At 35.5% G+C, this 13,026-nt stretch overlaps 1 protein-coding gene across 1 annotated transcript; it reads right to left on the reverse strand.

Annotated features, from left to right (window-relative positions):
* Positions 1-145: 145 nt before the first annotated feature.
* Positions 146-11,896, reverse strand: LOC144968903 (transmembrane protein 179-like). The gene is made up of 4 exons (XM_078907738.1): positions 11,334-11,896; positions 10,460-10,597; positions 8,913-8,997; positions 146-7,910 (listed from the first exon to the last, which is right to left on the reverse strand). Exons 1-4 carry the CDS (start codon positions 11,636-11,638, stop codon positions 7,752-7,754), a joined length of 687 nt encoding a protein of 228 aa, XP_078763864.1. The 5' UTR covers positions 11,639-11,896; the 3' UTR covers positions 146-7,751.
* Positions 11,897-13,026: the final 1,130 nt, after the last annotated feature.

A 13,026-nucleotide genomic window follows, 5' to 3' on the forward strand; every position in this document is an offset into this window, starting at 1 on the left:
CACACACACACACACACACACAAACATACAAATAGACACTGTGACAATCTCAGTCTATTGGTTTAACAGTGCACACTCTTTCGTACCATCATTAACAACCAAAACATTTCCCATCTTTGAAAAAAATTAAGTTAAGTTCAACTTCAAATTCTTATAGAGAATGTTTATTTTTTAGCAACTTGCACTTAATTGAAATATGAATATTGCATTTTTGATTTTGGCTGCATGACAGAAATGAAAAGGCAAGAAAATATATAGCACATATTTCTTAAAAATGGGAGAAAAGACCACCTGATCTCCAATTACACTTTCTACCTCAACATACACGACACAAATGCAATCAAAAGTTGTGTTTTTCAATCCACTGCATGGGAAAATGTCAGCTTTTGTAAAGCAAAATATTCACTCAATACGGTATGCTTAGAGTTCATTACAAGGGATCCAAAGCTGATCGTTAATATGTAGGACGAGAAAAAAACGCTTGCAAGGCACTATTACTCTTTTTTTCAACCTAGACATTCCCATTAAAGTCGCAGGTACTCATTTTACACCTGAGTGCAATGAGAGAATGTGAGTCAAGAGTCTTCTTCAAGTACTCAACTTTGTGCTCTCCACAGTGGGAATCAAACTAGGGATTCACAGGTCAGACGTTGAAAGTCACATCACAATTTCACAAAGCCGTACAATGGGAGTTTGTCATTGCATTAATTGGTCATAGATAATTTCCTTTTAAACAGTAACAAAGAAAAAATCCTTTCAGTAGAAATGAGCAAAAGACATCATGGGACAATGTAATCAATAGTAATTAAAAAAAGGATGAAACCCCCTTTATTTATTACAATTATTATCAATGATTTTGTTTGTTTTCAAGGGTTTTTTGGTGCTTGCAACACAATTAGATCATTTCAAAGCCAGTAAAAATGAAGAAAATGAGATAGTGATAAGATTCTAAAATACAATTAAAAGGGCATGAAAAAAATTTAGAAAAAGAGGAATGGTACAAATATTTTGTTTGTTTGTTGCTTTAGGTCTCTTCCAACACAATTGAGGTTATATGAGAGACCGCTGAAACAAAAAAAAACAAGCAATCTAACAAAAATAGTACAAATGTAAATCAAAATCATAACCTAAAGATATCATAAGCTAAATTATAAATAACCAAGAACAAACAGGCAGAAGATTTACAGAAAAAAAATATCCCCTGTCAAAAATACAATCACAAACCAAAGAAGCAGGATCGGATAGTAAAGAGAAGAAGAAACGACATCACTATCGGATCGTACACCCATGCGAACATCATAGGTATATGATTCAAGGGTGATGCTCCCATACAACCACCCGCATGGTACAAATAGGGAACAGATGTAGATTCCAAGAGTATACTATCAATGTACTTAGTTTGAGATTACATAAAAGTCTTATCCAAACACTAGCACAGGATCCCACTAAAAGGAATACACTCAAATGTTTACAGAATACAACCAAAACAGAATAATAACTAACAATACATAACAGAGAGATGATTTACAGGGAAAAGAATATCATCTCTCAAAACTAATACGAAACATTTGACTGTTTCCCTCTCAGCTAAGGACTCCGACAAGGGCCTGGACAAAACCAAGCAATCTCATTCCAAGACAAAGTCAGAAAGCACCTCGGAAAACAGATTTAAAAGGGGATAGAAGACATAGCAAGTAACCACCTGCCCACCATGGGAGATCAAAGGACCCTACCCAGCATTATCAATGGTTCCATGGCCTAAACACAGTAAATTGGAGACAAGTTCCGTGAAATGAATACATTTTATCCTTTGACACATAAGGAAGCTGAGATAATGTCCCATTGTGACATAATATAAAATATACAATATTGTGAGGACATTGCTGTACACTGACAAAATGCTTTTCTTCGTTCTGGACAGAAAATTCTACTTCAAACATCGATTAATCAAGAATTCTTAAACACAAGATTTCTTGGAATTCTCAGGTTTAAGGATAATCCTTAAACGCAAGATCTCATTGAATTCTCAGATTTATTGACAAATTGAATCATCTTAATCAATTCATTGATATTTTACCTAACATTTTTAGCCAAAATGAAAAAAAGTGTTTTGTCCCTGTTCTGGAGAGTCCTTATTATTTGGATTGAGATCTAAATGGGGTTTCCCAAATATCAACTCACACAAATATCTGCTTCTTCCTTTTTTCATATATCCAGTTCAAAATATGTACACTCAGTTATATTAAGGCTTTTGCAGGGATGTGACTGCAATTGCCGTGGCTATTGGTGCATTCTGTGATGAAAATAATTTGCGATGAAATGAAAGACAAAAACAGGCTGAATTATTCATATACAATATAGATTTATACAGAAAAATATCTCATTTCATAACAACCCTCAGCAGGTGGGGGTTCAATTTGATTTTAGCTGACATATTATCCTGCTGTTTTCTCCGAGAGGGTGGTGGTAACATCGATGTGACTCAGGATTCAATAAAAACTGTAAGAAGTCATGTAATGTTAGAGTGAAATAAAATCCCCATCAGGGAGGAAACAGGAGAGGAGAAACTGAAAATTCAAAACAAACTGTTCATGTTGAGAAGTTTAAAGCAACCTGTGACAGATACCGATCAGTGAACACCAGGCAAAACAAGATAATGGGGGGGGGGGGGGGGGGGGGGGATTGGGACACTTACTCCTATGGGGCTGAAACTGTTCTAAAATCTAAAATCTAACTGGTTGAAGATTTTATCTCCGACAATTACATGCAAAAGAAAGCTGTAGAGAAGGAGGGAATTATGCCACACTCATGTGTTTTGAGAGAAACTACAAAAGGCCCAACATGCATTTAGAGAACCACCACCAAAAGACTCAAAGAATTAGCAAAATTATTTTATAGAAAGATGGTTTGCATGAAAATATAACAATATGTGACCAGCGTGCTTGAAGCGGAATTCTGTCAGGATTTGGAAAATGGAGAAAATCGGTTATAAAGTAAAAATGGCTTAAATGATCAAATTTCAGTTTTTGGTAGTTTAAGAAACAACAATAATTTATCTACACAAAAATATAACACTCATCAAAAATACTGCATACAAGTTAAACATTTAATTGTATAAATGAAACCTTGTTTTTTTGTTTTTAAGGGTTTTACGGCGCTTGCAACACATTTAGGTTATATCAGCGCCAGTAAAAAGGAAGACAATGGGATAGTAAAAAGTTCTAGAATTACAATTGAAGCATCCAAGAGAAAGTAAGACATAGGGGAACTGGGAACAAATAGGGATCAGATGTAGATTCCAAGAGCATACCACCAATGTACTTAGTTTGAGATCACCTATAAGTCTCATCCGGACACAAGAACAAAATCCAACAAAGAGGAACACACTCAAATGCTTACATTATACATTAAAAAATAACAAATATACTAATACATAACAGAGAGATGATTTACAAGGAAAAAAATATATCTCCCAAAACAATAACTATGCATTTGACTGTTTCCCTCCCAGCCAGGACTCCGACCAGGGCCAGGAAAAAAAACTAAGTAATCTCATTCCAAGACAAAGACAGAAAGCATGTTGGAAAACAGATATAAGGGGATAGAAGACACAGTGTGTACCTCCCTGCCCACTATGGGAGGTCAGGAACCCCACCCAGAATGAAACCTTGATGCTTTGTTTTTAGGGGTTTTATGGCTCTTGTGACACTATTAGGTCAATAATGAACATTAAAAAATACCACAAACAACAATAATTTTTATCCAAACAACAAATGCAACCATTGGCCATTAAAATGCCCATGTTTATGGGCTTTGCGCGTGATGTGGTCTCTCTTGATACACCCACAAGTGAATCTTGGTTGTTTGTTTTTAAGGGTTTTAAGGCGCTTGCAACAAATTAAGGTCATATCAGCGCCAGTAAAAAGGAAGAAAATGGGATAGTAAAAAGTGCTAGAATTACAATTAAAGAATCCAAGAAAAAGTAAGACAAAGGGGAATTGGTTCAAAAGGAAACAGATGTAGATTCCAAGAGCACAATATCGAAGTACTTGGTTTGAGATCACCTAAAAGTCTCATCCAGACACAAGCACAGGTCTCCACTAAGAGGAACACACTCAAATGTTTACGAATCATATATAATATGTAAACATTACATAATATAGTGAATAACGGAGAGATGATTTTCAAGACAAAACATATTATCATCTCCCAAAACTCTATACATTTGACTGTTTCCCTCCCACCTAGGGTATCTGGCCAGGGCCAGGACATAACCAAGAAATCTCATCCCTAGATAAAGACATACAGCATGTTGGAAAATGGATATAAGGAGATAAAAGACACAGTAAGTGCCTCCCTGCCATCTATGGGAGGTCAGGAATCCCACCCAGACAAATGAATCAATGGAAGAAAAAAGCAACCAAAAAAAAAAAAAAAAAAGAGAGAGAGAGAGAGAGAGAGAGAGAGAGAGAGAGAGAGAGAGAGAGAGAGAGAGAGGTGTGTGTGTGTGTGTGTGTTTATATTAATTTATTGGCATCTTACAAAAGTAAGGAATAGTTTATTTATAAAATATGAGCATTATGTAATGTATACTCTAAGCCCATGCCAAAAATTTACCACTCTTGTCAAATTTTAAATGTCCATATCAAAGGAATTATCTCGACCCCCGGATTCCATTGTGTGGGAAACAGATGCCGTAACTTAAAAGTCGATATTATCAAAATGAGTTTTTTACATTCTCCTTAGTTCAAACATTCATATTTCGGCAATGAGTGATCAGAATTTTATAAATTTTTATCAAATTTCAGGAATAAAAAAAACAAAAAACATTAAAATCTCAACCTAATACCATTTCAAGCCAGCGTATCACACATAATATCCAAAAAAAACATACATTTATTTCTCCTTCGAAGAGGGATCCCATTGATTGCCAAAGAAAATCAACATGGAAGAAAATAAAAAATTAAGGGACAGAAGAATCAAGCATTAACTTCTCAGGAAGCCAAGGCTAAAAATTTCATGTAACAAACATAAAATTTAATTTGAATGCAGCTTTGGCTTCGTACGGGGGCATTCTCAGATAAGTAACAATAACAAAACTGGTGACAAATTTCAACAAAAACAACAGTTTCTCTTTTGATTGATGAGTATTGAGTTTATAACGACGTAGCAAGTTCTGTAAAACCCACCACTAGAGAAAAACAGAAAAAAAAGAGAAACTCTCTAAACGTTAATAAATAACAAATTATTTCAAAATATATGATATTATATCCTCAAGAACTTTACAAAAACCATACCTTTGGAGTATTATTTCCGTTTCTATGGTATGAAACAGTAACAAAAATTTCTTGCTGCTATTGGGATTGGTAATTGCACAATAATTTCCACCAAATATGGATGAAACCTCGTCACCCATTCACTATAGGTGGGGAGGGAGGTGAAATATCATGGTGAATCATGGCCTTCAGCCCTGGCTATTTCTATATCAAATATCCTACCGATGAATTATTTGGCCCTTACACCACATTATTAAATGTACAAAAGTATATAATATTGCAAAGCTGAAAGTGCCATTGATTAAATAAATATATAGTTCCTCTATGTATATATACAAAATATTATTCCATTGCATCTCCTTCATTTCACCCAAATACAAAGTTTTATATATTGAACATTGCAATAAGAAATAAATCAAAGCCACTAAATTGTAGCTAACAATCATATTGCTCGGGAATGACATATGTAACAAGTATTGATCATCACTGAAACTCTTTAAATGAGTAAGGTATAAAACCTATGCTTTGCAGTTTTTTGCTCAATAAAAATAGTTTGGGTTTCCTCAAGCTCATATAATTATCTAAGACGATGAAACCATGTAAACAAGTGTTCTAAACACAAGGTTTTTAGACTTCATGTTTAGTTCAAACTCTAAATATGTTTATGTCTCCTGTAAAATTTGCATTTGTTGACTTGCTTGTAAAAAGCATTTCAGGGATGTTAGACCCCTGCTTTTCCAATTTTAAATCACTATAATTTAACTGACGAAAATCAGCAAATAAATTAAAATACAGTTTAAACAGTGCATTATCATGTCTGTGGGATTTATTATGCATACAAAAATGTTGACAAATGGTTTATGGCAATACTGACAAATGGAGGTTAACAAGCTCATGCAAATACTTTGCATGTACGAGGGTGAGTCAAAAAGTAATGGGACAAATCTCCTACTGAGTACATTTCTTTTTCATGTGACATCATATTTGGCTCAATTGAACTTATATCTGTACTCTTTAAACCAAAAGCTGAAAATTTTAATTCTGTCAAATCTTGACAAAGTTATGACAGTTCAAAATGGCTGCCCCCATGAATGTCCATCAGCGACAGAAAGCTGTAATTGAATTTCTTGTTTTCGAAGAAGAAACCTTGAGTAACATTTTTAAATGCATTGGTGAAGTCTATTATAACTCAGGCATTTTGTAGAGGAGTGTTTTAGGTGAGTTGAACCCGAGTCAAAGAGACAATAATTGGAATGGCGACATCCCTCTTCCCCAAAGACCAAAATCTTCAAAACTGAGAAATCAGCTGGGAATTATCAGAACAGTGTTTTGGGACATTAGAAGTGTAGTCCTCGTTGATTTCCTACCACAGGGAGCCACTGTCAACTCTGAACGGTATAAATAGACCTGAAAGCAAGAATTCGTTGAGTTAGACCAGCTTTGGAGATGAAATAAGTATTGTTTCTTCATGAAAATGCCCTTCCACACACAAGTGCAGGAAAAGGGAGGTAATCACATCATTTTGATGGACAATGCTGTCTCATCCTCATTAATTCACCAAACTTGACACTTTCGGACTTTCGTCTTTTTGGTCTAATGAAGGAAGCAATGAGGGGAAGATGATGAAGAAGCTAAGGCACTAGTGAAAAATTGGCTCAAAGTTCAGTCAACTCAATTTTACGAGGACAGGATATATAGCCATACAAAAAGGTGGACTGTGGCTATTGAGAGAGGCAGAGACTATGTTGAGAAGTAGCATTCTACTGGGCTAATGCCAAGCTTTAATTTGATGTATAATGAATGGTATGATTAAATTTGTTTTAAAGTAATAAGCAGAGTCCCATTACTTTTTAATTCACCCCCATATATGAATTCAGTGAAGAGATGAATAAGATATACTTATCTTTACTCATTACTTTTTCATTTCAGTCTTTGGTATTATTTTTATCAATTTAAATTTGCAACAGGCATCCGCCAATCGTTTTTTATCTTTATTTGAATTTTGAGTGAATCACCTCAACAAATGCAAACTAAAAAACACACTATTCGATTCACAGCTCTAATCTTTACCTTTTATCTCTTCCTTTTCTCCAATCACTCAATACTAAAATGGATTTCTTTAACAAAAATAAATCTTTCTATTCCACATGTTTGTTTTATTATTTAAAAAAAAAAAACATGTTTACATCTCCAATTTCAAAACTGAATGGGTTTGAAAAAGTTTTGGAGCGGGCTTAGATTATTTGTAAGGAGTGAGCTTATTCTAGGCATTATATTCCATACACAAAATGTAAACCATTTTAAAGAAAAAAATCAAATTATTTGCATTATACTTACTGTTATAATTCCCAAATAAGAAAAAGAAGAAAAAAAAAAAAGACTAAAATGTAAAAAGCATACAAAGCAATAAACTATAATGGCAGATTAAACATGGTGCAGACATTTCGAATGGATTATTCTGGAATGTTTCCCATCTCAAGCTGTTTCTGGTGGATGGCCAACTCTCTGTAACAGGCGCTGACGCTCTCTATTGATAGAGGTAAGAAAAGCCTCCTGTCTATGGAAAGAATACTGCCTCACAAGAGACATCACGGCCAAAACTAACCAGAAAATCCATGAACACCATAGACCAAACTGTAAATGAAGAAAATTATAACAAACAGTGTTGAATTATTAAAAATCAGATTTCTGATTAACACAAGCAAGCAAAAAATAGTACTACATGAAACTAATAATAATACTAAAACCAGGTAATTGTTGGGTTCCTCCCTGACATGCACTTGCATGTTGCACTGAGAAGAGTATAAATAATTGTGATGGAGCTGTCAAAAAGACTCGATAAAAGTCACCACAAATTATTAACATTGCTCAGTCGGCAGTAAAATATCAAATCTTTCTACTTTTTCAAATAACCGTCTGTGCTCAGTTAGAATGAGTATTACTGTCTATATGTAAATTCAAAGAAAAACAAATTATGGTACTTTCCTAATTATAGGGCTCAATATTGCTGAGAACTTGATACCAGTAGTAAAATAAATTCCATGAGCAGAACAGATATGGGAAATATCAGTAAAGATGACTGTCAATATTAAATAGAAGAATATCAAAAGTTTGAGACCCTGACTGGCTAAAGTCATTCACCACTTTGTGCAGAGTGATTATTTTAGCCCAAGCTTGTATGCACTACATAAAGAGGTAACCATCCTAATTGTTTCACATGTGCATCTCTTTATCACTAACATATGAGTAGTCATTTCTTAGATATATCGAATTGCATTTTTCTAATTTTTTTTTCTATTTCGAAGGAATCCAACTCTAACAACCATGAAGTTGCAAAACATGTGATTTTGAGAAAATTTAAAAAATAAAACAGCCAGGCTTCTGCAATAATGCTTACTTAACACATGTATTTTGATCACATGACCCTTCCTGCTAAATGACAGGATTGTGGTTAGGCTCTGTTGGTTATAGGTGTAGGGGAGAGGTTGGGCTTTAATATAAGCTAAAAAAATCCCCACACGACGCTTGTTCCATTAGAGTCAGATGCCCTCGATTTGCCTTTTATGGCGTGGATCGGAAAATGAACGAACATAGCTTAGAATAAAATAAAAATGCTCATGTTTTATCTGTACCTACCTCCACCATTCTCCAATGTATGTAGAATCGACTGGTATGGACCTGTGCAGGTATTCCTAATTCTACATACTGGCCGTCATCACAACTGAAACACAAGATTATCAGACATAGTTATGAAATTTACCAGTAGATTTTTGACCAATCAAAACACAGGATTTGCTTTGTGACACACCCTTAAGCCAGCTCAGACAAATAAAGCTATTAATTTTATTTTCAGAAACAATAGAATGAAGGAAGGGTTGTGACCATTTCTCACAAAATTAGCTCAATCAAACTATAAACGTTGAAGGTTACACATAGTTTTCTGTGATGGTACGCCTTTTCAGGCATGAAGAACTAGTGAGTATTTTACTTAAATGCATATCATCAATGGTAATACCGAGCAGTTTGCTTAGTTTTAGCATTCGCTGACATTGTTTACTGTTCGAGGAGTGTGGTTATGATCCCATCCACTCAAGATACTCACCGTAAGAGTACAATAAGACCCAAAGAGCTGAAGTTTATCCTGGTTTCAGTACAGTTAAAAGGACAATATCAATAACAATTACAGTACCTTAAATCATTTTTCTTATTTCTCTCAATGAAAGGTGCAAGAGAGCATCTTTTAGGTAGTCAACACTATATAAGTTCTTATCATTTAATTTCAAAGATATTGTTCTCATTGTTCTTCTTAATCTTCTTCTCCATACCTCCATATTATTGTAACTACCACAAAACCTGGGCTTAACTAGGCCAGTTTTTGCTGGTGAGGCGAGTGCTTTACCAATGTTTTATGGGTTAAACATTTTGCTTGTTCACTCAGATATTTAATTATAATCACATATATCTCGGAGTGGAATGGGCTGGATGAACTGGTCACCATGGCACCACACCTAAACGATTTCAGGGCCTGCCTGACATGGGCCCGTGCCCAATGAGGACGCCGCTGAAATACAACCAGACCATTGGTTTCTTCAGCGCCAACCATACAGATATAATCACATGGATGATGTATTGAGGCTTGTGATGAATAAAACTAGTAGCTGACAGGACAAGTTTATGGTTGAGAAAGCTATTCCAACTATTTAAGTCTATGGATGAGGAAAAAAAAGAAGTGTAAATAAGCAACCTCAAGATATAAAAGTATTACTGATATTGTAGTCATAAAGTGAAAAGTCCATGCTGGGTAAAATTATATTTAAAAAAAACAAAAACGACCTAAATGAAAACGATGCCACTGTGCAAATCATCAAATCCATTATCAATACTATAGCTTTAATCAAACAAACTTGTCTTAAACACTTAACACAAAAGATTTTCTGGCCTAATGTTTGCAAATGATAACATTCATTATATGCACTGTTCAGTTGTTGGTATGGGGAACACTAGCCCTAACAATACAGACTTATTAAAATGGACATGCTGAGACATTTGACAAACTTGAGTAAGAGATAAAATGTCCTTTGTCTTAAAAAGGGAGCTGAATGATGATGATGATGATGATGATGATGATGATGATGATGATGATGATGATGGATGATGATGATGATATCATAGTCAATGCTTACTGTCTGACTCCAGATACTGGATGAGTGAGAAGTCGGCACCAATCCTGGAAACCGATGCTGACAGTAAGGGCAGTAGAAAACAGACAGATACAGATGATGACGTTGACAATCAAGTTGATGAATGAATCTAGCCATGTACTGAAATGGGAGAAATAATAAACAATTTAGGCCTAAACATTTTTTCAAAAAGAAAAGAAAAGTTCTTGTGATTTTCCCCACAATTTCGTTGGTACTAGAATGGAAATAAATGCTTCAAGATTACTATTCTTACAAACAATAATGTCACATTTTATTGTCGATAAATCATGAAAGAGAAAATTTAATTTTTAAGAAAATAATATAGGAAAAAAAATAGAAAAAAAAACCCCATCAAAAACAAACAAATAAAGAAAAGAAACATAACAAAAACAAAACATTAAAACTTATAATGAGGCCATATCTTGAACACGACATTTCCAAGTCAGCAGAAAGCTCAGAGGGGAAGGTCCTACATGAATGCCACATAAAAGCTGGTGCTTAGATGCTATTTTTGCTTCTCAGCTTAATCGCACACTCTGGTTAATCAACACACTAACCTGGACTACCGATGATGTGCGATTAAGCGGGGTCGACTATACTGTACGGTTTAGCAAAAACTGTAAAAGAATAAAAAGGGCTAGACCAAGTAAATATATAAAGGCTTCCTTTTCCAATGGATCTTGAATTAAGAGTTAAATGTGATATTTTGTGTTTGTGTGTGGTGTATGATATGCACGAGAGAGAGAGAGAGAGAGAGAGAGAGAGAGAGAGAGAGAGAGAGAGAGAGAGAGAGAGAGAGAGAGAGAGAGAGAGAGAGAGAGAGAGAGAGAGAGAGAAAATGAACATGTTTCATTACCTCTGTACTCCCCTAGCCAAGAGAACACATGTCCAGCAACAGTAGAAGAGGGAGATAATCAAACAAATGACACCCAGGAAAATGGTGAAATTGCACGCACTTTCCGGACCCCATTCATAGATGTTTAAAATAAAGGATGGGGTCGATGCCTTCTCCCAGTGGCCGCTTGCAGACAACAGACAATGACCATCAAAATCGTCAACATTCACTCCAGAAGGTATACACACAAAAAAAGAAAGAATAAAAGCGACAAAATAACAAGTTGATTGGGTCACACCGAACTTATTCTCAATTCCCATGCCCATGTTTTGTTTCGTTTCAAAATTTAGTGTTTGTATTGCAAATGAAAATATAACGGCAGTATTTTCTTGTAATACAACTCTACAAATCCAAGTATGCTTAATTCACATTATCTTGGGGAAAAATAACACGTCAAGAATCTTTTTCAAATAATAACAATCAAAAGCTGTTGACTCATTCTCAGACAATTTGACTTTGTTTACAACTTGAGTTGACTGATGGTCTTAAGACCGGAAACACTCCCCTCCCCACCCCCTTCCCCCAAATGGAGAAAGCTGAGAATGTTTTCGTTTTTTTATTTTCTCATCTGCACTCGCCAATACACTTTTCTGACTTTGTTTGTTTGTCTGTTTTTAAGGGGTTTACGGCGCTTGCAACACATTAAGGCCAATTTTTGACAATACCTCTTGCATCACAACAACTGAAGTTAGAAATAGCATAAAGTGCCTAAACAATAACAGATCCCCAGGCGAAGATGAAATTCCCGCTGAATTGCTGAAATGCGGTACCCTCTCCCTGGATCTGAGCATTGCAAACATAATGAACAAAACATTCTCAACACACAAAGACTGGGACATAAACAGCGGTGTCCTAATTACAATACAAAAACCAGGAAAAACGGAAGGACCCGTAAACAACCTGCGCCCAATAACATTACTGAATACCATAAGAAAAACACTGTCAACTATTGTCCTCAACAGAATTAGACCGAAAATAGAAAAATATCTATCACATAGCCAAGGCGGGTTTCGCCAAGACCGAAGCACATCGGACGTGGTATGGACACATAAATGGTTGGCAGCAAAGGCACTCAAAGAAAACATTCATAACAATAACCGGAATCGATATGTCCGCAGCCTTTGATACGATCGACAGAGGAACACTTTTGGAGATATTAACAGAAATAGTAGATGAAGACGAGCTCCGAATAATCCGATTTCTCCTCAGCAACACAAAGATAAAACCAAGGATATACGGGGCCACAAAACAGACGCAGTTCGAAAGTAACATCGGGACCACCCAAGGAGATAGTCTGAGCCCGATTCTGTTCACAATATACTTAGAACACGCTCTGAAAGAAGTTCGAAAAGTCATTCCAAAACCAACGACTCATATTGAGAATGCAATCCCTAGAGAAATCGCCTATGCAGATGATGTCGATTTTATTGGATCAACACCAGCAAATATAGACATCATACAAAATACCCTCATGAAATATAACCTCCAAGTCAATGCCAATAAAACCGAATTTACAACAATCTTCTTCTTCTAGGTTCCATGCCTGGTCCAGGCTTCGGATACTGCATGAATTATCTCTCTCCATTCCTCCCTGTCTCTTGCTTTTTCAAACAGCTCTTGGATTGTTAGGTTGGTGAAGCCCTTCAGTTGGTCT

The sequence above is a fragment of the Berghia stephanieae genome, chromosome 1 (assembly GCF_034508935.2).
Source record: "Berghia stephanieae isolate SIO BIC M18660-M18661 chromosome 1, UCSD_Bste_1.3, whole genome shotgun sequence".
In the NCBI taxonomy this organism is placed as follows: Eukaryota; Metazoa; Mollusca; class Gastropoda; order Nudibranchia; family Aeolidiidae; genus Berghia; species Berghia stephanieae.